General features: G+C 33.1%; 2 protein-coding genes across 3 annotated transcripts; one reads left to right on the top strand and one right to left on the bottom strand.

Annotated features, from left to right (window-relative positions):
• Positions 1-24,098, bottom strand: LOC100185461 (death-inducer obliterator 1). Of its 2 annotated transcripts, none has more exons than XM_026840843.1 (34): positions 23,741-24,098; positions 23,333-23,546; positions 23,080-23,131; positions 22,556-22,670; positions 21,240-21,369; positions 20,862-20,969; positions 20,227-20,391; positions 19,769-19,892; positions 19,184-19,240; positions 18,832-18,934; positions 17,791-17,846; positions 17,096-17,287; positions 16,458-16,525; positions 15,846-15,969; positions 10,470-10,646; positions 9,866-10,007; positions 9,134-9,318; positions 8,534-8,695; positions 7,253-7,402; positions 6,800-6,934; positions 6,310-6,442; positions 5,714-5,882; positions 5,210-5,612; positions 4,510-4,718; positions 3,884-4,084; positions 3,449-3,543; positions 2,920-3,071; positions 2,689-2,737; positions 2,198-2,277; positions 1,949-2,086; positions 1,761-1,844; positions 1,300-1,691; positions 919-1,032; positions 1-493 (listed from the first exon to the last, which is right to left on the bottom strand). In XM_026840843.1, exons 1-34 carry the CDS (start codon positions 24,069-24,071, stop codon positions 292-294), a joined length of 5,211 nt encoding a protein of 1,736 aa, XP_026696644.1. In that variant the 5' UTR covers positions 24,072-24,098; the 3' UTR covers positions 1-291. The 2 variants fall into 2 exon arrangements, with proteins under 2 accessions (XP_026696644.1, XP_002121512.1); XM_002121476.5 differs by having other exon boundaries at positions 3,908-4,084.
• LOC104265410 (leucine-rich repeat-containing protein 15-like) lies at positions 10,699-15,387 on the top strand. Its single transcript, XM_009859362.3, has 9 exons — positions 10,699-11,110; positions 11,388-11,543; positions 11,910-12,085; positions 12,213-12,404; positions 12,890-13,003; positions 13,481-13,634; positions 13,833-13,943; positions 14,184-14,479; positions 14,942-15,387. The coding sequence occupies exons 2-9, from the start codon at positions 11,430-11,432 to the stop codon at positions 15,147-15,149; spliced, it is 1,365 nt and encodes a 454-aa protein (XP_009857664.2). The 5' UTR covers positions 10,699-11,110; positions 11,388-11,429; the 3' UTR covers positions 15,150-15,387.
• Positions 24,099-24,620: the final 522 nt, after the last annotated feature.

Here is a 24,620-nt window from a genome sequence, read left to right as displayed (position 1 = left end):
AAAGATGGCAACGGTTTATTACGCCAAGTAGATTTCAGTGGCTATTAAAGTTTTTCACGATTAACAAGTTATTTGCTGACACGAAGTGAGCTAATACTTAGCCACGTTAATATTCTTCATTTTTGACCACAACGTTGTGGCTGAGTAAAATACAAAAAACCTTAAAACAAAAATATAAAAACAAACGAACGGGCAGTGAAATCCGGATAAAATGACCAGATTTGTAATACAAATTTTGTATACGCCATCAAAAACGTGATGTAAAAGCAATAATTTCTGCAATTGAAAGTTTCAGCGCCTTCTGTCTCGGCTCCATGAACGTGAGTGATCCCCGTGACGTCGTTGATGACGTGATGGTGAATGACGTCGTGAGTGACGGTTTGGTGATCGTGACCGTGATCGACGATGACGTTTCTGTCTCCGATCATCACGATGACTGCTTCTTCTTCTGTTTCGTGAATCGTCAGATGAAGCAGATGACGAACGACGTCGTCTGGTTAGAAAAAAAAAATTTAAGAATCTGCTGCTACGAAAACGTAACAGACAAAAAAAGGGTCAAACCAGAGAAATGAACTGATGACATTTCTTCATTCTCAGGACCGACAGTTTTAACATGGGTGATTTTTTCAAACACTTCATGTCCGCTTATTAGTTACATAGTATAAAAGTTGTTTTTGTTTTAACCCGCGTGATGGTTTATCTGCATAGCTGACAATTTGAACAACCCATTTGTGAACACTGGGTTAAACAATGACCTTAAATATCATGACCACGCAAGTTATGCTATCAGAGTCAAGCTTTGAACCCAATATCATTTGGTTATGATGCAAGTGCCTTGTCGCTGAACCATGGAACATATAAATACACGGCTAACACATTAGCCAACACATTTTCTCTCATGATAAGTTTAGCACCTACCTCTCATCATCCCGTGACTTGCTGTTCTTTGAATCAGATTTGTTTTTTGGTTCATCAGATTTAGTTTTGATTATTTCAGTATCAGCAGGTTGGCTTTCAGGAGATGAGTTGTAACTGATGGGAAAATACGACATAGTCAATTGTGACGGCTACAAACAGAAAGACTGATGATGCCATTTAGGCGAGATATATATCTTTTATATTATACAATTTTCTGGACTTGATTTCTGTCTGTTACATAATTCATATAGGATATAGCAACAGATCCTTACTGTAATTCTTTACACAAAAACCGTTCAACTCTATGAGCACCAGATCAGGGTTAGATTCACAGAATTTATTACAAGTTACAAACAGATTAAGTCATGATAAAATACTTACGATACAAGACCAGTCTTCTCAGTTTCTTTAGCAGCAGCAGGTTCAGGAGAAGCAGAGATGATCCCTGTTGCCTCCTCTGCATCGGACTTTGTGGTGGAGTCGGGAAGAGGAGGAGGGGAGGATTCTTTTGGTTTGGTGAGCATTGAGAGGATGGAGGATTGGGAGGATGCTCCTCCTCCCATGTTGAGCACCGATAAGATCGTCTGCAGAGGATCTTTGGAGGTTGAGATCTCAGGGAGAGATGAATGTTGAGCTGGAGGAGGTTGAGGTGGGATGACTGGAGGTTGGATTACCGGGGATGGTTGGGTGACAGGTGGCGGAGTTGTAACTTCACGAGGTTGCATGCGACGTGCAAGTCGTGGATCCACACGAGGTGCCTCAGGTTCTGAAACCTGTAAGAAATAAAGTTTAGTAATAAGTTGTTAAAGTTAAATGTTAAAGAAGTCAATCCAACGACTTACTGTTGATTGTTGTAGGGAGTGTTCAACCTCCGCTAATTTTGCCTTTTTCTCTTCCAACTCCTTCTGCATCCTTTCTAAGAAAGCCTGAACATAATAACTTAGGTTAGTGACCAATATTGAATCAGTGCAGTTGATTTATTTATTGTAGAAAAGTGTTAATATGTAAATACATGAATTGACTCAGAAACCTGTTTCTCAACGAGTTCATTCATCTCCCTTGACTCGGCTTCTTTCTTCTGGAGGATTTCTTCATCTTCCTCAGGATCATAAGGAGCATCCTCCGCAGCAGGTGACACAGGAGCAAATGCTGTTTCCGGATCGTATTCCTGATAAAAACAAAAAATAAATAAAAAATAGGGAAAATAATAAGAAAAATAATTAATAAAAGTATGAGAATGCAAATAGTTGCAACTTCTAATTTAAAATTACAAATCTACCTCTTGCTCTTCATACATCTTCTCTGGATCATACGCTTCATTTCCATCTTCATCTTCATCATCTGCAGCTTGTTCCTCAGCTGTTAACATTTGTATTTGTACATTATATTTATTATCACACTTATTTTAATCTTTACTAACAAAAAAAACTTACATGGTAGACATTCGATTAAAGGGCCCCAACAGTAATTTTTAATTAAAGGTGAGTCATTTCTAAATTTGTCAAAGTTTATTAAATTTTGTCGAGTATTACAAAACATGGTCAAGTACACCGCAATCACACTTTTTAATCTTTATTAATTGAAATAACTAAGGTGATATTTGCTTAATTCAGACCACAACTTTTTTTTATTCTTTCAACATTAAAAAGGCCAAGAAAATTGGATAATGCTACATTAGCACAAATTTGTTAGCACAAGTTTACTTATACATTACATATATAAAAGATTGCAAATGCTTTGTAATCTGGGATTTGAATATTTGTAACTTACCAGCAATAGCAGCACTTGGTGAATATGGTTCTTCATCTTCAGGTTTCTCCTGTGGAAAAATATTTATTACTAACTGAACAAAATAAATAACACGCATCATATAATTAGAGCAGAATTTTATCTCAAACACAAAATTAGTGACTAATCTCTATCTTAAGCACAAAAATAGTGCCAAACAAATTTTTATATCAAGTTAAGATTTTAAAAAAATCTTGATTTGTCATCTTCCACCTTGATGCTTTCTTCTTCTTCTGATGCTTTCCTCATGAAGAACTTGAGTGAAGGAGCAAGGGACTTGTTTCTCTCAAACAGCGATCCGGAGGATGTTTTCTTCTCCTGTGATCCAAGCTCCTCCTCAGTGAGGAGGAGAGGTTGTTTGGGTTCTGGAAGAAACGTTCACAAGAAGACATTAATTTCAACATTTTATTGTGAGTAAATGTGTGTAAGATGTAGTATGTAGATGATTTGAATAAATAAATTTAACTTGCTTTATTCTTGTATGGCCGGAAAACTACAGTAGTTATAACACTGTTCTGTTTCAGCTTATGAGCTACCAGGTAACTTACTTAGTTGAGAATTGCTTTTGGGGGGTATTGCTGGCAATTTAAACAACCCCTTAGTTACCACTGAGTAATTACCGTTTAGTTTCTTGCACAAAGGCACATACGCAACAATATGTGACAGTGTAAAGCCAGTAACATGTTGCTTCATGTTTTAATACACCATATTATCATTGCCTTATAACATAACAGGTACATACCGGGTATAACTGGTTTGTTTTCTTGCACCTTTAGCTCAACTTCATTTTTGACACTGGGTTTTAACTGGGCAGCTGTTACAACATGTTCTGACTCACTGTAGACAATAAAAAATATGTAAACAATGTTTAATCAGGTTAGAAAAAGTATACAAAAACATAAAGTGCGTATGACAATGTATATTATTTTTTGCAGAAATATCTAAAACTCTTATAGGGTGATTAGGACAAAGTAAGCCTAATGTTAATTTTTTTTATTTTGATACAACTACTGTACTGTTTTTATCAGGCATAATGTATTAAACGCAATGCTTGAAAATTGCTCTTACTTGAACGTTGCTGAAACATTGAAGTGGACAGATTACAGCATTTTGAAAGCAAAAAACTTTTTTTAATTTTTACTAAAACTTAATTTTACTTTTCCTTGTTAACATTTACAAACTTGTAAATAAAATCACATACGGTTGTTTGTTGATGTGTCTGACAGCGATTCCTATCAACATGGAAGGTCGGTTTGGAGGAAAACTGAGTTGGCAACCCGTCTTCTTCAACTCATCAGGTATAGGTTGCGATTCAAGTAACGGAACTAAATACATATCCTTCACAAGTTTCCTATCCTGGTTACTCACCACTCCAAATCTACAAAAAAGTGTGAACAATTTATTATAGATAAAGAAAACAATCTAAACCAGGGGTTTTTAAACAGCATCGAACAAACTTGAATTTGTTAGGGGGAAAAGTGTAGTTGTTGTTATCCAGTCTGAGGTGTAAAAAATACATAGAATTTTTTTTAGTAAAACATAACCCTTTTTTTCAACTAAAACTCCTGCAGGATGATGCAGTTCCTTAACTTTATTAGTACGTTTCTATATAAATAACAATTCTTGGCTCATCAAAAGTATTACCTGTTCATATATGCTTGTAATCTAATATAAATGTCTTCATGGCTTACTACTAGGTCATGCTTATACCATAAAAAATGTAGTCTAAATCCCTCTGACCAGGATCTCACCCATATAGAACAGAATTTTGAAAACATTAACGATTAATTAAAGTTAATTTACCTTTTCCTGCTGCTAAAGTAGGAAAGCATCGCTATGTAACCAATCCGATCATCATCAGTTGCCGCATGGAAGCGAATAATTGAAAGTTGTTTGGTTTGTAGAGTTTGTACTTTACGCAAATATTCCCAAACTACCTTAGGGTGGATTCGACCCCCTAACACTAACCTTATCGGAAGGTGGCTTTCTAGTTCATCACATTGACCCCCAACCTGGAAGAACCAGCTTAGTTATAGTAGGGTGGGGAAGTTGGGAATCATGGGACATCTTTAGCACATAATATCCAAATATTCTGATCGTTTTTTAAACAATTAACAACGGTTTATGGGAGTCCCAAGGATACGGTTTTATAATTCTTTAAATGTTTGTTTACTACCAAATGGGACAGACTTTGTTTCCTACCAAATGGGAGACAATAGAATGAATTGGTGCCCTATCTTCCCCCATCCTACTATAGTATTATAATTTTTTTAATAAAAAGTAGTTGGAAACACTTTAAATGTGGGTGCCTATCTACCTGTTTGTAAAAGCTTTTTTAAGAATATTAACTTTATAAAAATTGATTATAAAAAATTCTACTAATTTATAGTATTACCTGGATCTGCATATAAATAAGTAAATGAAATTTACATATAAAATTTCATGCGAAATTTATAAGAGTGCAAGTAAATACAATAATGTTTGAGTGATAAACTACACATACCGGGTAAACATTTGCTTTAAATGTAGAAAGTTCCAACATACTGATGTAGCCTGACCATACAACGCCAACAGAAGCTGGTGTTTCTTCTTTTATCTGTTTGTTGGATTTCCTTGGATCCGAAACCTTCGTGTTTTCACTTATTGCTGTGATGGTGGTCACATGTACATCTGAAGATTGCTTTTCTTCACCAGTCCCTTGTTTTGCTCCTTTTGCATCCGGAGCAGATTTCTCCGCATCCTGATCCACGTGGATGGCAACATCCGAAAGAGGAGGAGGAGATGGGAGCTTGGGTTTCTTCTTCACTTTCTCCGATGCGATGCTGGATAAGATGGTGGCAGGAGAGAGAGTTGAATCGTGAGACTTTACTGCACTATCTGATCGTTTCACTTTCGATTTGCTTTTCCTGTACGAAAAATAAGAATGGTTCGCAAAACATTTTTATTTCCACATTGCACATAACATATAAAATTTAGAAATTTCAATCAAAAAAAAGTGCTGACTTACTCTTTCACTTTATCAGGAGTAAAAAGATGTGAGGTTGGTGTGGTCGGCTCTTTGGAGGAAGGCGTCACTTTTTGCGCCTCCGAACTAAGAATGATGGATGTTGAATGCCGGACTTTTGTCTTCACTTGATGCTGCTCTGATAATCCAAGGCTTTCTTCTTTTAGTTTGCCTGGATTTGAAGGTGGTATTTTTATGGGGGAAAAGGGTTAGACCGGTGTACGGCTCATTAAATAATGTAAGTTAATGTGTAGTTAATGTTTGAACTAGGTGCAAAAAATAAGGAAAAATTAGCAATGTTAGATATAGGTCATAATTAGGCCAACTGTGGTTCAAATCACAAGTACTGAAATTATTTGCTATCAGACATTTAAAATAGAACATATTATTTTCCAGCTGTAAATATGTAAGCCCAAAGTTGTAAAAATTAGCAAAAATTAGCATAAGAATTAAACGGGAATAGACTAATCCACAAATATGCTTAAACAAACCAAAAATTTAAAAAGTATTTTTCTATTATGATAAAAAGTTTTACATGATTATAATATGTAACCTGGAAACTTAGGATAAAAATGAAAGAAACACAACATATTACATACCAGTGCATATTTTACAGTTGAGATCAAACAGATGATCATTATGCTGAGATGTTGTGTCCACAGATTGGGAGGTGGAGGAGTCAGTATTCTCATCCTCCGAGAGTGAGATCCTCTTCTTCCTCACAGGAGCAACCTCCACAAAAATAAAAATGAATTCATTTTTGGATCCACAAAGGAATTTTGTTTATGAATTTTAATTTTTTTAATTTTATTTTTTTGCTAAAAAAACTGAGCAACCTCCACAAAAGAAAAAACTAATTTTATTTGGTTTCTATGCTCATCCAATACTGTGTTCATTTTATATGCATGAAATTCAAATAAAAATAATATAACCTTAACAGCCACCTAAAAATGTGCAATTCCAAAACATAAGTAAATCATGTTTTAATATTCAACAAAACGTTGGCGAATCTTTTCAAAGAACCAAACACAGTATTAGTTCCATACACAACAAGTAGTTATTTCCATACACAACAAACATTACACTTACAGTGGGAGCGGTTGATCCGTTCTTCCCGGGATGTATTGTCTCTGTGAGATCAGAAAGATCTTCCTGAATCTCAATCTCACCTTTGTGAGTAATTTTTGAAACCGGCCGAAAATTCTGCAATTCTTTTTCTTGTTTCTAAAATTTTTTTTATGAAAATATGTAAAAATTACAAAAAGAAAAAAAATCTGCAAATACTAAGTAAAAAAGACAAAAATTTGGTAACCAATACTTACATATTACTGAAATGATTTTTTTTGTTTTTGGTAAATAACACTTAAATAAATTGCTTTTTTTGTTAAGAAATACATAAATAATTCTTTTTTTTGGCAAGTAAGACTTAAAATAATTCTTAAATAATTTGATTTTTAAATAAGTAATCCTTGAATTTTGTAAGTAATAATTAAATAAAAATAAATACCTAAAACTATACTATAGGCTGAAAAAAAAAACAACCTCTATAATGTCAAGTTCTTGGGTGAGTTCATTTTGTCTCCACTCGGCAAGTTTCTTAGATGCCATCTGCTCGGCTGTCATCTGTACGAGTTCGGAAGTGGTGACGTCACCAATTATAACCTTTCTCCATAATCCGTGGTTACGTTCATCCTTCAAGGAAAGAAATTGTAAATTTTAATTAAAATAAAAAAAAATTCTTTTCCGAAAACCTTTTTTACTGTTTAAGATTTTTTTTTAAATTAAATATTTTTTTCTTACTATTTAGCATGTGTCTTGTGAGTAGTAAGAAATAACAATAAAAGTCTGTTTTTGTATTAATTTTCTATTGTATATGGCTTAGTTAGGTCCTCCAGCGAGGCAAGCCAGTGATCTTGACTTCAATAAACAGTAATACTGTGTCAAAAAATAAAGGTTAACAATTTTTTAACAATGGCTAAATGTAAAAAATAAAACATTTTAAAATAAAATAAAAATCCATTTTTAGATAGTTAATATTTATACATATTTCACACATGACAAGCATTAAACCGAGCGTTCAAACACACACGAATGTTATGGTTATTAATTCCCTCCATTGTGTTATATCATATCTATGCTCTGGTTTATCCCAAAATCACCATGCGTTACGAAACCAACTTCTTTGTTTACTGCAGCGTGTAGCTATTTTAAGTTCAGTACTGAACAGTATTTCTAAAGCTTTATTAAACCAGTTAAATTGCAGTGATTTAGCGCTGTACCAATGTTGGCTATTCACAATGCCAGTCTTTGGTTATTCACAATGCCAGTCTTTGGTTATTCACAATGCCAGTCTTTGGTTATTCACAATGCCAGTCTTTGGTTATTCACAATGCCAGTCTATTTTATAGTAATTGAAACTGCGCCAATTCTTGATTGTATTTGGAAAGGGTGAATTGGTGAGTTGTGTTAACCTTACAAGTGTAAGTTTTCTCAATATACCATTGGTAATTTGGTTGTAATTGGATTTGGTTTACCGGTATACGTACTACTGCCGCTGTGTACCATCTGAGCTGTAAATACACTGTATATACACAACTTGGATTGGTGAGACAAACTAAATTGCTGATTAATAAAAATAAAAAAATCATCCAAAAATAATATCCCACAAAGTAACAAACATGATAACTTGTAAGCTGGAACGAAGTGTATGAAACAGAACACCCGTGTATAACGACTGTCATTTTCCGGCCCAAGTGGATGAAGCAAGTTACATAAATATAGATATATTAATATATATATATATATATATAGACATAAACTTACTTTCAAGTTAAACATAATGCTCCGATATCGGTTTTTATATTTGACGTTCGTTTCGCCAAATAACTTGTGCAAGGAGTCTTCAATTTTATCCACGAGTCTTGTGATGGAGGATGGATGCATCCGGAGGTCCTCGGACTCCTCCGAGCGCTTGCTCAGGATACCCTGGAAAATGAATTTTTTTTTAATTGTTTAATAGTTTTAATAAACAACACAAATTTAGCAAAACTAAGGTAAATGAACAAAAAGTAGTAAGAAAACATAGCAAACTAAAGTCTGTACAAAATATGTAGGTGAAATAATAATAGCTATTTAATTATGTAGCTATAAATAGCGATATGTGTATTTTAGCGCTAGCCTAGACCAATACACATGAAAAATTAAACACACACATGAAAAATTGAGTTTAAATGGAAGAATTTACCTATATTACATTTCAGAATTTATTTAAAACGCCTGGAACCTTACATTTTGGGCTACAATTTAAAAATAAATGCTATTTAAAGATAACTGACATAAAAATCAATTAAATAAGCACTTTTTTATGAAATGATAAAAGTGCTAATATAATAACTCTCACAAAACAAGCAACACAGTTTTTACCAGAATTGATTTCTTGACATTATGCCTAATATCCGAGTTAGATGATTTTGATTCTTTGCTGGAAGATCGCTCAACCCTAACAGTGGGTTTTTCTCCCCTGCTGTTTGTCCTCTCCAACTTAGGGTTTGGTCGGTCATGGATTTTTTTTGATAAACCGTCCAGGGATTTTTTTCTCTCTTTCTCATCTGTAAGTAATGGATTTTTAATGAAATATTTATAACTTAGAATTTTTATTTTATTATTTTTTTTTGAGCTAAAAAGAATTTTAATAAAATAATTAAAAACTTAGATTTATTGATTGCAAACGAAAAAGCAAATTACATAGCAATGCAAACCTAATAATAGCTGCACCATCAAATGCAAAAAAAAACAGTCAGAATTATTTTTACAAACCCAGAAACAATTCCTATTCCTAAACTTTGACTAGTACAGAAACGTGACTGATAAAAAATTACAGCAATACTTCACAAAAAGAGAAAGTATTGGAGCTGCCTATTTCTTATAAGCTAACCAGTGATTTATAGACCAGACAGCCTTGCCCTAACTATGGGATGTTTAAAAAAACACCTATATATTATAAGGAGACATATTATGTGTATAACATGTTACAAATGATTTATTGCTAGCATACATACATTAAAAAAATCCTTCCAACAATTTTTTCAGACCATTAGGTAACAGATAATTAATAATGCTAAACAAAATCATTTTGAAATCTCAACACTTCATTACCGATTGATTTTCTCATTCCATCTGTGCTGGTCTTCCTCTCTTTCATTTTATTTAATGAGTTGTGCACTTTACTGGTGGAAGCACCTGGTGTGATGACTGGCTTTGATTTCTTTTCAAAGAAATCCACACTAGATTCTTGAAGCTTAAAAAAAAAAATATATTGTTTAAAAGCATAAAATAGGGTCTGTCCAAAGAAAACAAGAAATATAATATAAAGTAAGGTGGGGAAGATGAGACACCTTTTATTCCCTTTTTTCGTCCCATTTTGGTAGTAAACAAAGAACAGTTGAAGAAATATAAAACCGTATTATCGCGACTCCCATGAACTGTTGTTAATTGTTCGAAACACGATCAGAATGTTTGGATAATATGTGCTAAAAGTGTTCTGGAATCCCCAACCCTACTATTAAATCTATTGTCATATAACAATATCATATTAATAATATGTAAGGTTTTTGATCTATCTAAATAAGATTATTTATATTTTTTGGCTTGCTTCCAATGGCAGCTGTGTATTTATTGGAAAACGATACATGAGTAATATGCCTGGTTAAAGTATTAAATAAACATTATCATGCCCGCTTTACATAACTGAGATAATTACCTTCTTGGGGTCTGGTGCGTAGTCTGGATCCATTCCGTATCTGTTTCTCTTCCTATTCTGCTCGACATGGCGGTAAAAGTCGGTTGAAGCAATCGTCTTGTTTGTTGGTTCATGATTGGCAGGCTTAAGGTGTTTTTCGGTCGGTGCCGGCTGTGTGTGGTGAGTTTTGTGGTGGATCTACATGGGTGGTATGGTGAAAGTTGTAAGTTTTGAGTGATAAGTGTTAAAACGACACTTGGCTTAAGTGTGTAATTTAAATGATGATAAATAGCAGAATTATAGTTTTTAGTGAGCGTTTTTGGAAAATGACTAATAAATGCTGAAGCTAAAGGTATAGGAGTGGAATCAGGCACAAGTTTGTAATATGAGACCGTAATTTTACAGTGAATGAACAGAAGCTGCGACTTATTTTGGTGTCAAAATAAGCACAGTAGTTTTCAGTCAGTGTACTTGGAAAGAATTAACAAAAAATATTTTTAATAGATTTTCAAATAATGAGATTGTTGTATTTGTATTTTGCTCAGATGTTGTGTACGGGTTACANNAACACAGTTATCATGCANAGCAGTCAACACANACATCCACATGAGAAGTTGCACNGAGCACAACCCCGTTTTTGATCANGGTTGATCAANGAACCAAGTGTGATGAATTGAATTTGCAAGACAAATAAAATGTATAANAAATGGTTTAANCAGGTTTTATACCACGCTAAGACAATACACCAGTGATTGACTGATATAGACAAAAATCAAAGCATAACATTTGTCTAAAGAATATTTACTACAATTTAAATTGTATAAAAATGTTTTGATTATTAATAATTTAAAAATTTTACAGAAGAAAGCCTATAGAATATCAAATAAAATTTAGGTTTAAAAATCTCGAAAAACTCAGGAAAGCATTTAATCTTTTTACAGAAACTGCAACTACAAATCGCAGTCAGTGATATGTGACAACATGCCTGGCTGGTTACGATTGGAATTAATATCTTGCAATGCAGAGATGATATCGGTCAAACACAACAATATGACAGAACTACGACCTTATGTAATGCAAAGATTTAATGTTCTGGTAAAACAAAGTTTATTTTCTTATTTCTTAAAGATATATGGGAATTCCATAAAAAAAACCTCAGATTTACATTAACTTTAGTCTAACTTTTCCATAATATAATGAAGTTACTAAATTTTAAAAATTTACCTGTACAACAGATTCCTATTTAAACCTATTGGTAAAAAACATTTTATGAATCTTATAAACATACGATGATAAATTGATTTCGACTATTGTTAATTTTCAAGTAATTTTCACAAACTAAGGTAGTGTGCCGAAACCAAAATAAGATATACCATATACAACGTTGAACGTTTGAACACAAACGAATTTCCTAAAAAAGCTTTATAAGATATAGTCAAATGGTAAATGTAATTTTGAAAGAAATCTTTGGACATCTCCAACAACAAAGTACGAACACTGGAAGGAAGTTTGTCTCGAAACAGGAAACTTATTTTGTTCCTCGCTGATGATAATATGCTTGGTGGGGGTCGGGGGTTCCAAGGTGCGTTAAGAGGAGCATTTGTAAGAAATCGGAAACTACGCTTTGTCAGTCTCAGGTAACAATTGTACAGATCATAGTTTTGTTATGTATAGCACATATTCTGGAATAATCTGCACATAAACTTTTTTTCTTGTCTGTATTTACTGTAATTTTTTATATTTTTTTTTGAACTTGAATTACAGGAGAAACAAGATTGTAAAGTTAACAAGTAGATTGGCTCATAGAAAGAACCAGTTGATGGAGTTACATCTGGGAGAAAACCAGATCGAACGGGTTTACAGCAGAACATTCGCTTTACTTGGTAAACTTGAACAACTGGGATTACACGGAAACAAAATATTCTTTGTTCATAAAGATGCATTTGTTCATAACAGGTTGTTTCATTAACTTTTAATTCTAATAAGGATTTTCAAAAAAAATAAAAAAAATAAAATCACATAAAAACCATACAGCGCATCGGGGCTGTGTCCATTAAAATTTCTGCATTAATGACTAAAATGCAAAATAGGCAAGATTTCAAACCATGGCGTTATAATATTGTAAACTACTTCCACAGTAGTACACTGCTGTTGTTTAATTTCAACTAAGTAACATATTTTTCAATCTGGCGTCATGGCTTAGTATTTAGACGTCTACATCATAACCGAAAGTTACTGAGTTTGATGTTTGCTACTGATTGCAATACTGCTATACGTGTCCTTGAGCAAGATAGTACTCTAATCTAGTGGTCAATAATGAGTTGTACGACCTTGAGCGTCGGGAAAGTGCCAAATCGGGCCCAAATCCTATGTCCCAAAGTACAGCCCCACCCAGCGATGTAGAAAATAACCGAAAATAATTTACAAGTATGAATGAACAGAAAGCTTCAACAACTTGATCTTTGTGGGAATTTGATCCGATTTATCGGGAAAAACCGTCCTCTCAACCTCCGGAACAACCCGGGATTAATTGACCTCCTCCTCACTGATAACAAGTAATCTTCCAGTGTAACAAACATAACAAAAACAAAATTTCTAGCATACAATATTTCGGGCTTGATGAACAGAAACTATTTGTTGTGTGATAGCATGCAAAAGATTTTTTGGGTGATAGCTTGCAAAGTTCCAAATATTAAACTGTTTATTTATATACAGTAGGTTGAGGTAAAACAAGCACCTTTAGCAAATAATATGCAAATATCCTGATTGTAGTACAACGGTCTATGGGAGCCGTGAGGATATGGTTTTGCAATTCTTTGAATGTTCTGTTTTGACTGTGTTCACCAAATGAAATAAAAAGTAGAGGAAAAGTGTCCTCTCTTTCCCTACTCTTCTATATATATAAAATTCAAGGCAAAAGTGCAAAATATACGACTGAAATTTGTTTCACACACTTTACTACCAAGAAATAGCATTTTTACATTCAAAATTAAGATCTCAAATGTCCTATACCGTTACACAATATTTAACAGGTTGGAAAGCATATCTGAGATTGACATGAGCGGATGTAAACAACTTGAACATCTCGACCTTTCATTGAACAGAATACAAAGAATAGAAGAAAATGATCTAAGCAACAAAACGGAGTTAGCTATTTTAAACATTTCGTTTAACCATATACAAGAGGTGGGGTGAAAATATAAACGATTTTTTGGTTGTTTATTTGTATTACTATATTGTTCTATATAGGAGAGGTCCTACAGTTACGCAAGGTTGCCAAGGTAACCTAGAGTTTGGGCAAAAGTTAGTCCATTACTTTTGCTTAAGTCCTAAATCAAAAGAGTTATAATATTACATGATTATAATAGAAGATATGTATAACAGATTGCTCCTGCATCGTTTTCCACTCTGTTGAACTTGCATACTTTAGACTTGAGCAAAAATCAACTAACATCAATTCACCATCAAACATTTAGTAATCTACCAAACTTACAGGTAAATGAACTGTCAACAGTATTTTTCCCATTATTAACTTTTTGTATCCTTACATTGTTGCTACTGCATGTTTGAGTGTACCAAAATTAAATAAACCACTTTCTACTAAACTCAGAGCCTGGTATATTAGGAACAGTCAAAAGCATCTTTTTCCCCATATTCAACTTTTCTATTTCTACATTGTTGCTACTGCTATTTTACATAAACCTTTAGTAAAATAACTTCAAATTTCTTTTAAAGGTTTTATCCCTTGCATACAACAGTCTCACTGCCATCGCAGAAAATACTTTTATAAGAAACGGTCGTTTGGTTGCATTGGACCTAAAAAGCAACTCACTGTTGGCATGGCAACCAGCCACCATCTATAGCAACATAAACATGAGGTATCTTGACCTTCAAGAAAATCAGTTTGCCGTAAATAAAACATATTTTGCTGATCACGGGAGGCATTTCGATGTCGGTGATTGGGCGAGTGATTTTCATGATGGTTCAGATGAAGATGAAGAAATAAGGAATATTCACGTGACACTCAACAAGTAAACTTCTTTCTAATTTGATCCTTGGAACCAGTGGCGCAGCCAGAAAAAAAATAAGAGGGGGGTTTTAATATTTTGTTTTAATTTTTTTGGTTAAAAAAGGGGGGGGTCACGACCCCCATAACCCCCCTGGCTGCGCCACTGCTTGGAACATAAGACTATGTTTTCAGAACATATGATTGCAGTGCCTAAAATCAAATACTACAGTACAATACTGAAAGCTCAATTTTTTAAACATTGGTTTAGTTCAAATCAGTCATCTTGTGCGACCAGTTTTAACGAAATTATCTTCTTTTAGTATTTTTAAATTTTTGTAGAAAAACTCTGGTCTAAATCCCAAATCCCTGGTATGGCCTTTTCCATATAATATTATAAAAATGTCATGGAAGACACCACCACAACAAAGCTTAGATACGTTCCATTCATTCCTTCAGAAATAACCTCATTCTTATCTATCCACAGAAGGGTGTTTGCAAGGTTACAGTGTCTTCGTTTGTCAAACAATACCCTTGCGTTGCAAGCTGTTCGTGCAAGTCAGAAACTTGGGGTTCAATTTTATGCCGGGTCTACACCATGTAAAGTTCGTATTGATAACACTGGTCATGTGTTTAGATGCGGTTGCTCTGCTATTCAACTGAGATATATGCTCACTGCTTGGATGATAAAATGAGACAAATATGTTTCATAACACATACTGTTAAAAACAGGAACAGTGAACCAGTTTATCTATTTTCAGTTTTTTATCAAGTGCCATGTGTTTAAACATAGATGTATATGTTTGTAGTCTTTGTAGAAACGGTTGTTGCATGTGTTTTAATGTATATGCACTGTTTATTTCAATGTAAAATTCTGTCAAATGCAATTGGACCAGTTTACCTTGTAAATCCAAGTAAATCTAAAAGGTTTAAGCAATGTAGACAAAAAAAGCAACTGAAACGTACCTTAGTCGTACAAACATCTTTTTCATATAACCAAAACTACTTAGATATAAATTTTCTGTACATGCACCCATACACCATTTACAATTATGAATCCAAACTACACCTAAATTTTGTGACATAGAAAAACGTATTTAGTATATATATACTTTCTGCACAACAGACTAGCTATTCTTGAAAATTAACTAAAACTGACTGACTAAAAAAAAAAAATAATAATATGCATTCTATTCTAAGTACGGATACCAAAATAGATAAAGCTAATCAAACTACCAAATCAAACTACCGAAAAAACAAATTAAAAGTCCATGCTATTTAAAAGCTGTGGTAGCCAATGTTTTAGGTTAATAATAGTAAAATCGCGCCCAAGCTGACCAAAATAACATTAAATGTAAAAAATTTGGCGTCTGTACCAACACTTCACTAACCTCATAAGAAGGGTGAGCTTTTAAAAACTTGGCAAGATCTCTGCGTAGTGGTGCGTGGGGTCCACGAAGTACTTTCATAGTTTTCCTGCAGATCACTGTCACGCGATCTTTATGTTCCTTTGATCTGCATAATATTGTAAACAGAAATAACTAACACTTTCTAAAATGCAAATATATATATAAAAAAATAAATATTTTATATAGTAGGGTGGGGGAAGATAGGACACCTTTAACACATAATATCCAAATAGCCTGATCAGGTTTTAAAGAACTAACATCGGTCTATCAGGGTCATGAGGATATAGTTTCATAATTATTTGAATGTTCTTTGTTTACTACTAAATGGGCCAAGAAAATCGAGTTAAAAGGTGTCCCATCTTCCCCCACACTATTGTATTTAAATAATATACCTATACTGCCATTATTTTATCAAAGAAAAAACACCAATGAGCTAACTTTACCCAACAAAGCTCTTCTTTCCACCACCCTTCACCCAACTATACATTGATTCAACCATGTTTACAGTTATAGACTAGATTATTTTAATGGTGTATGTTATTTCGTTACACTACTTTTAATAGATTCACAGTTATGATTTAACTTTTAACTTACGTTATATTTGTTCCCTCCTTGCTCAAAACCCTTATGGATTTCGATTTCTGCAATGCCAGTTCCTTTTCCTGAGAATATAAATGTAGATTGAAATATAAATAAAAATCTATTTCAGCATATAGGGCAGTAAACAAGAACAGTAAGTGACAGTGGCGCAGCCAGTGGGGGTTTAGGGTGTCGCGACCCCCCCCCCCCACTTTTAACCAAAAAAAAACATTAATTAACAAAATATTTTTTTAAAAATGAAAATTTTTTGATAAAAACCCACCCCTTATTTTTTGGCTGTACCACTGGTAAGTGACATTTCAGTTATTTAACATAAACCAATAAAACATTGCTTGCACAACTATTCTTATAAACCCATTTACTCAATTAAGTAATAAGCAAAATACCATAGAACTAATATAAAGGGCTTGTTAATTGAATTTGAATTTAAAAACAAGATACCAGCATTATAAAAACATTATATAACTAGCTTACAATTACATTACTAGTATAACTCATAAAAAAATAATCACAAAGCATTACATTACTGGCATAAAATATAAAACATATACAAACTTATATTTCTAGTAAAAAAATATTAAAAAAAAAACTAATTAAAAGAAAGACATAAAAAAAGACATTAAAAGACACACCTTTGCCATTGACTTAAGTGATTCTTTCGCATGGCGTAAAATGCATTGGTTGCTACAGTATACTGAACCTTTCAGTGCATCGTTACCACACGAACTGACAATACATTTCCTTCCACCTTTGTCCGATTTATTTGTAGTGGTTGCAGTCATTGCTGGGTTGCTACTACTGTGTTTCTTTGATGCTGCATTACTCTGTGGATAGAATACCACTGTGTCATACTATCATACACTGTAACTTGATATTACCAGTTTCTCAATTGCAAATTTGCACTTATTAAGTGCTGGGCTAGTAATATAACAGTATGGATGGCTACTGCAATAAAAAGGAAATTACCTAACAGCATAGCAGGGTTTTTCCCATGCCATGAGGTGAAATTTTTTCACCAAGTTATTTCGGGAAATTTCAAAATTATTTAGGATTTTAATTTTGTATTATATAAAATTTTGGAAGAAGCTAAATTTAATATATATACCTAATACCTATATAAAATTTTTGGAGAAGCTAAAACAATACATGTATTTAACCTTATGGATGACATTTAATTTACATATTTTACAAATATGGTAAGCAACAAAAATATAAACACCACAATGTTACTGATGAACATGGTAGAGAATTGACCTACATCTTAAATAAAAAATGTCACATAACTAATTAAATATTTTAAAAAACAAAATTGTATTTAATTGCTCACCTTTTTAATTTGACTTTCATCAAATATTTTGAGTTTTTTCTTCACTGGGGCTCCGTCTAAACCAAACACACAGATTTTATATACATTAATATAGGTTAAGAATTTTCTAAAGGTGCATTAACATGCGTATAGTATTTCTAATTTACAAATAAAAAATAATATATATATAAATCTTACATTATGTAAAAAAAACGAAATAATTTACAAAACTTACTGCAAACATGTTTGATTATCAGTGTACAGATAGGTGCGCATTTTAATAATATAATTAAGGTTTTAAAAAATACCCCTTATCACATAGTAGCCAAGCTATTGTAACTTTCTTGGAAAATGACATGTAGAAAATACAAAGATTTTCAATTCTAGTTTTTTTGTGCAGTAAAATAACATTCTACTTTTACAATCAGTAAGCGCCATAAAGTTAGAACCACTGAACTAGCCAATACTTTTTACATAAAAAATAGATTAACACCACCTAACGAAAAACAACAACTGATTAAACAGATATCATTCTTTCTTTACGCAGCAAATACTAAGAGTGTTCAACACAACTAAAACTTCTTCTAAGTTCTGCAACAACATATGGAAGGTCCATGGGAAAACAAAGAAATACAATTACAAATTTCCTGAGCAATTCCCCGAAACTAAAGCCTTTCGATACAGGATAAGTTCAGCTATTAACAGAACATGAAACATTCTTTTATTATTTTAGTACTTTACAGGAGAAAACTGCCTAATACTTACATGAAACAAATATAGTAATTTTAATACAATAAAGCAATAAGCATGTCACAGTTACATTACATGTCGTTTTATATATAGTATGGTGGGGGAAGTTGGGACGCATTTTAACTCTATTTTCTCGTCCAATGTGGTAGTAAACAAGGAACTTTCAAAGAATTATAAAACTGCATGCTTAAGACTCCCATAGACCGTTGTTAACTGTTTAAAACACATCAGGATATTCGGATATTATGCGGCGAAGGTGTCCCATCTTCCACCATCCTACTATATATTACTATATCCTTATCAAGTACAAACCTGGATTTTTGTTTGAACTGCTCTGAATTTGTCCTTTCAAGGCAAAGTTCTTTAAACTTAATTTTTCATCCAAAGAGGCAGAACGCTTCTTCGTTGAAACCACCTTGAAATAACAATGTTAAAGATTTTATCTATATGTTGGCCTTTGCTAAAAAGTAGTTTCACAAATTTTGCCATGCAGCAACAGTTCATATATTTGGCTTTAATTCAAAAAGACCAACAAAGGTGGTTTTTAAATAAGTTTATACAAAGATTTCTTCTAAAATTCAACAAAGCTGTTGCAGATTTAGTCAGGAAAAATTCATTTATCCTATGATGTTTTAATTATTGGTTGTTTTTATACAAGACTTACCTCAGGCTTAACTTCTTCTTTTGACTTTCTTCTATCTTTTGCTCCCTTTTTTGATTTCTTGAAAAAAACACTTACATTTGAAAAAAAAAATTTAATTGAAAAGTTACATACAAAACTTATAACAACAGAGTGACATCTTCTTTTACCTTATAATCAGATACAAACTTCATAAGTTCATAAAAAAAACAATCCTATACATACAATAACGATAATTTCTTTTCACTTTAAACTTTAAAGTTAAACTTTACCCTTTACCCCAACACTAGCTAACAAATACCTTATAAAGACACCAAACTATTAAAAAGTCAGGTTTAAAAGGTCCATGTGTACTGAAGGTGTAAAAAAGTTCTGTTTTCATGTTATTAATGTCCAATAAGGCTATCAATACTTTATCTATGTCATGCTTAATTCTCATAACATGAAACATTGAAATTTCTGTCAAAAATTACAAATTCACTGTGTACGTGGTATCAAAAATTACAAATTCACCGTGTACGTATCTCTGAGCTAGCTTATACCTCATACCCAACATAATGTGTACAAAACCATCTACAGAACTTAAACCATGTAAAACATCTCAATTACCTTAATACAGTTGGGACAAATATATTCCTCTTGTTTTTCTTCCATCTTCTTTCCTCTTTGTAAGGTGATCCCAACACAATCACCATGAAACCAATCCTCACAAACATCACACGATATCATGAACCTAAAGCAGATGGAAGTTTTCATATAACATAGTGTTATTGTAGTGTTTTTTATTTGTTTTTTTTATTACCTTTTTTTAGTAAAGCCGTATTTATATATATTAAGACTTTAAAAACTAGTTTACATTGGTTACTCCTAAAATACAAAATTACGAAACTAATAAAACTAGTAAATATCGCTTGCATTTGAAAGGACTATCAATGAAAGGTTATATCACATAAATCTTGTAAAAAAAGCTGTGTAAAAACTTATATTTTCATAAAAAAAATTTGACAAAAAGTTACTACAAATTAACTTATACTTAAAACTTAAAATGACATTTAAAAAATGCATACCTGTTGTTGTGTGGCTTTCTACATATACACCATAGTCTATCAGGATTATTGTAACTATCATCACTATCGCTATCATCATCTGATATTTCTACTTCATCTGAATCATCTGCATCTTCCTTCAATGTGTTTAGAGGAAGATCATCCTCTTCCTCAAACTCTGGCTCTCTGGAAGAAACAATGGATCAAATGATGTACACGCTGATAACATGGTCTGTTTAGCAGCGATATTGTTGTTTATATAAATTCGCTTGTTCGCAAAAAATGGTGAGTATAATACTGCATAAGCTTAAACATAAGTGCTATGTCTCCATCCTGGTTTTTATCAGAATTTTAAATGTTTAAGCTGTTTATGCCGCGTAAGTGCCAAACTTGGGGTGTGGGGTTAACTACGTTTATTTTTGTCTTCCTGCATTTTTGGTGCTTATGAATGTAGTGGACACTTTATTACATTGATTGTTAAATGTGCATGAATTAAGGTAGTGAAAATATGAGAAATAAATTATTCTTAGGTATATTTGCACTACATGCTCAAAATCAACGTTCTTAAAGGTTTACTTATTTCTGAAGAAATAATATTAACGTGTTATTTATATATATATATACTGTAAAATACTGATATTGTTAGTTTTACGAACTTCTTCACTGGTTTTTTTATTATTTGAGGTGAAATCGATTTTTTCTCTTTCTCTTTTTGAGGAGATTTGATAGCTGGTGGTTCAAGCTCCAAACCAACTTTTGATTTTCTAAAAAACAATTTTTTATGAATACTAAAGTATAAAGATTCTTTTACAAAATATTAAAATGCATACAAAACAAAATTTACTAAAATTTAAAGCCCAAATTAGGTAACGTATGTTACTGTAAAAAATTCTTACACATTATAACAATGTCAGATTGAATCGGTTTTAGTAAATTATGGTTGAAGCATTCACCAATATGCTACATACTGCCTCCTACTACAATGTAAACAATAAAAACTTATGAATGAAAACGGAGAAGCAATGTGTTCTCACATATCTCTGGTTCGTGGGGAGTTTCTCCTAGGTGATTCCCCATGTACAATCTTCTTCCTACTTTGCACAGAACTAGTGGAGGAAACTGGAGAACATGATCGCTCACTGCTCGGAGAGCGCTCAGATCGACCTAGGATATAAGACTTAATCAAAAATTGTGATAACATTTAGGTATAGGAATTTAAAAATGTAGATTATCCAAAATGTTTGCCAGGTGGACCAAAATACAAGTTATAATAATATATGTGGGGTAAGATAAATACTATGATGGTCTTAACCCATAGTATCTCATATTTCCTGATTTCGATTTATTAACATTTAATAACGCTCTTTGAGAGTCGTAAGGATGTGGTTCTATAATTTCTGTATGTGTTCTTTGTTTATCAAATTGGACTAAATAACAGAATGAATAAATGGACAATCTTAGTATTTTACCCAAAGCTACTATAGCCTATTTAAATAAACAGGACTAGATAGGGCTTAAATAAGATGATAACTTAAATAGCACAAAACATCATGAAACATAACATAGAGTAGTAGACAACACACATTTAGTAGAATAAGTAAGCATGAATTTTCTTAAGCTTTAAAGCAGCGGTTCCCAACCTTTTTGGTGCCGTGACCCTTTTATAACATTTGCCAAGTTGCGGTGACCCCAAGGATAAAATCAGTTGGGTCGCTTTTGAAAATTATGTAGGCTAGGGCCTAGGCTAGCTATCGTAGGCTACCTATGGTTGATGCCGGGAATGCAATAAAATCGCAACCTCAAGTCCAACTTTTGCTTAAATGCAGTTCAGCAATCAGCAATTAAATTTTTATTTTCATGGTAAAGGCCTTTGTGACGTAATGAATTACCTGAAATCAAACGAGTAAATCCTGTAATTTTTCATGGCCGCTAAACTGCCGTTAAAATCTTACTTTCAGAGCATATTTGCCATTCTTAAACGAAAATCCCGTAATGAGGCCCAGGGTGTTCTGGTTTGTCTAGTACTCTAGTAAAATCGCGATGCGCTCTGTGGTGAGCTGCCCATTGTTAAGAGTTAACTTTCTAAATTTTTAAACTAATGAAATTCTAAACTTCTCAGAAGGCCTCAGGTGACCCCAGGCAAATTGTCAGGCGACCCCAGTTGGGGTCGCGACCCACAGGTTGGGAACCGCTGCTTTAAAGAGTATTAAGTTACATTGTGTAAGTTTCAATACTTAACATGTAAAGCCAATTTACGTCATAGAAACGCTATATTATATACATCAGAATTATGAAATAAATTTTCAATCTCACATCTGAAAAAAATTGAACAAAAGGTTGCTGGTGCTACCTGCGGAAGATCGTTTGTAAGAAGAAGATTTAGGGATGTGAGAAGGATCGAATATCTCCTTCCCGATGCCTTTGTTTGATCTCGCACTTCGTCGGATGCTTGTGGGGGGAGGAGTCTGTATCAGAAGAATTTCGCCAAAAACATTATTTAGGTATAATATGTATATATAGTAGGGTGGGGTAAAGCAGGACACCTTTAGATCATAATATCCAAATATCCTAAATATGTTTTACACAATTAGCAGCAGTCTATGGGAGTTGTGAGGACTGTGAGGTGAGGACCTACTGTACTGTGAGGACCTACTGTACAGCAATTACAATGCACCACACATATAACTGGGTAACTAAGTAATTATAAAAAATAAATAGATGATAGCCTAGATTATATATAAAAATATGATGTATTAGCTAAAATGGCAACAAAATTAAACACTTGCTTAAAGTGTTATACCAAAACAACTTAACTTATAACTGTAACTGTTAGATGCTTAGTAGAAACCTCTCAAATATATTCAACATGCTTACCTGTTTAGCTGGTGATGGAGATTTTTGTTTGACTTCTTTAACTTTATGCGTTCTGCAGAGAGTGACAAATTATTTCAAATAAAACAAAGTATTGTCAGCAAAATATAGCCAACATCCAACTTTTTAAAATGCAGTCGAGACAGGAAGAGTTGCATTCTTTAAACAATTTGATCTCAATGTTAACTGAATACTACAATGCAAAAATTAAAAAACTGCTATATTTTAAACAAATAGCACTTGACAAATAGTTTACTTTTTTGGTTGTGTTTCTTCAGCATCTGTGTCTAAATCCCCGTCCACGCCACTGCTTGCATAGACTTGAGAATGTTCCATGCATGGCTCCGTACCAAGGTCTGTAGTTGGCGCTGTTGACGGTTCTACAGATTGTTCCATGGGAAGATCTGTAGATTGTTCCACAGGTTCCTCCATTTCAATTGGCTCCGAATCTTCCTTTGTGGTAGGTGTTTCTATAACAAAAAAAACTAAATTTGACTTACTTCATCAGTAATCACCAAAAACTTGTTTTTTTGAAGTGGCATAGTAAAAAAATGATAATCCCTCATACCTTCAGTTGAAATTTGAGTTTCTTAATTAGTAATCACCAAATTAATTTAGTTTTATTTAAAAGTCATAGTAGTAAAGTTTTATAATTAACTCATACCTTCAGTTACTATTTCAGCTTGTTCATTATTATCAGGGTTTGTGCCAATCTCCCCCTTCACATCATCTTCTTCCATCAGTTGACTTGTTTCCTCTTCTTCAGGCATCTCTTTACCAACATCATTTTCACACCCTTCCATGTCTTCCTGCTTCTCTAGCTCCTGAGGAGTTTCGGGAAGTTCCTCTTTTTGATCCTCATCTCCAAGTTGCTCTTCCAGCACCACTGCTCCTTCATCTTCATTCTTCCCATTGTTTTCCTCAGAATCCAGGAAGTTATCTGGAGGTTTCTCAGTGATCCCAGACAGCAAATCAACATCAGATTTATCTGTCATACTTATTGCTCACCCCAAAGACTATAAATCAAAATTTGTAATAAAAAAATCGGTAGTAGCTAGTGTAGAATCTTTTTTGGCGTCATAGTGAAAAATGAATAAAACAAATCAATATATATTTACAAGTCCGCTAATCAAGAAGATGTTTTTTTAATAAGATTAGAAAAAATGGCCAGTTTTTGTTGTTTTTTAAAAAAGAAATCGCAGAATTTCCCCACTACACTAAAAAATGTCTGCTGGTATGCACAAGTCATTTCCACTTAATACAGTCTTACTAAACTTTAAATTATCGCATCAACTTTCCAATTATACAAAATATATATTAAAGAATTTAAATTTGAAAGCAATGCCATTATATTTCCTACATTAAAAAACGAATCTGTGCAAAGTTAGAAATCTGCACATTGAGGTAATATAGGTATCCTGGTATCTCACAACACAATAAGGCCAGGAATAAACATTTACCTTGAATTAACTGCCTTAAAATCGTAAAAATCCTTCTGAATAACAATTTATATCGTGCTTTTTAAACGCGTGGCAAAAGCATGG

This window comes from Ciona intestinalis, chromosome 2, assembly GCF_000224145.3.
Source record: "Ciona intestinalis chromosome 2, KH, whole genome shotgun sequence".
In the NCBI taxonomy this organism is placed as follows: Eukaryota; Metazoa; Chordata; class Ascidiacea; order Phlebobranchia; family Cionidae; genus Ciona; species Ciona intestinalis.
Note: the sequence above shows the minus strand (reverse complement) of the source record. Positions and strands in the feature narration are given on the sequence as shown.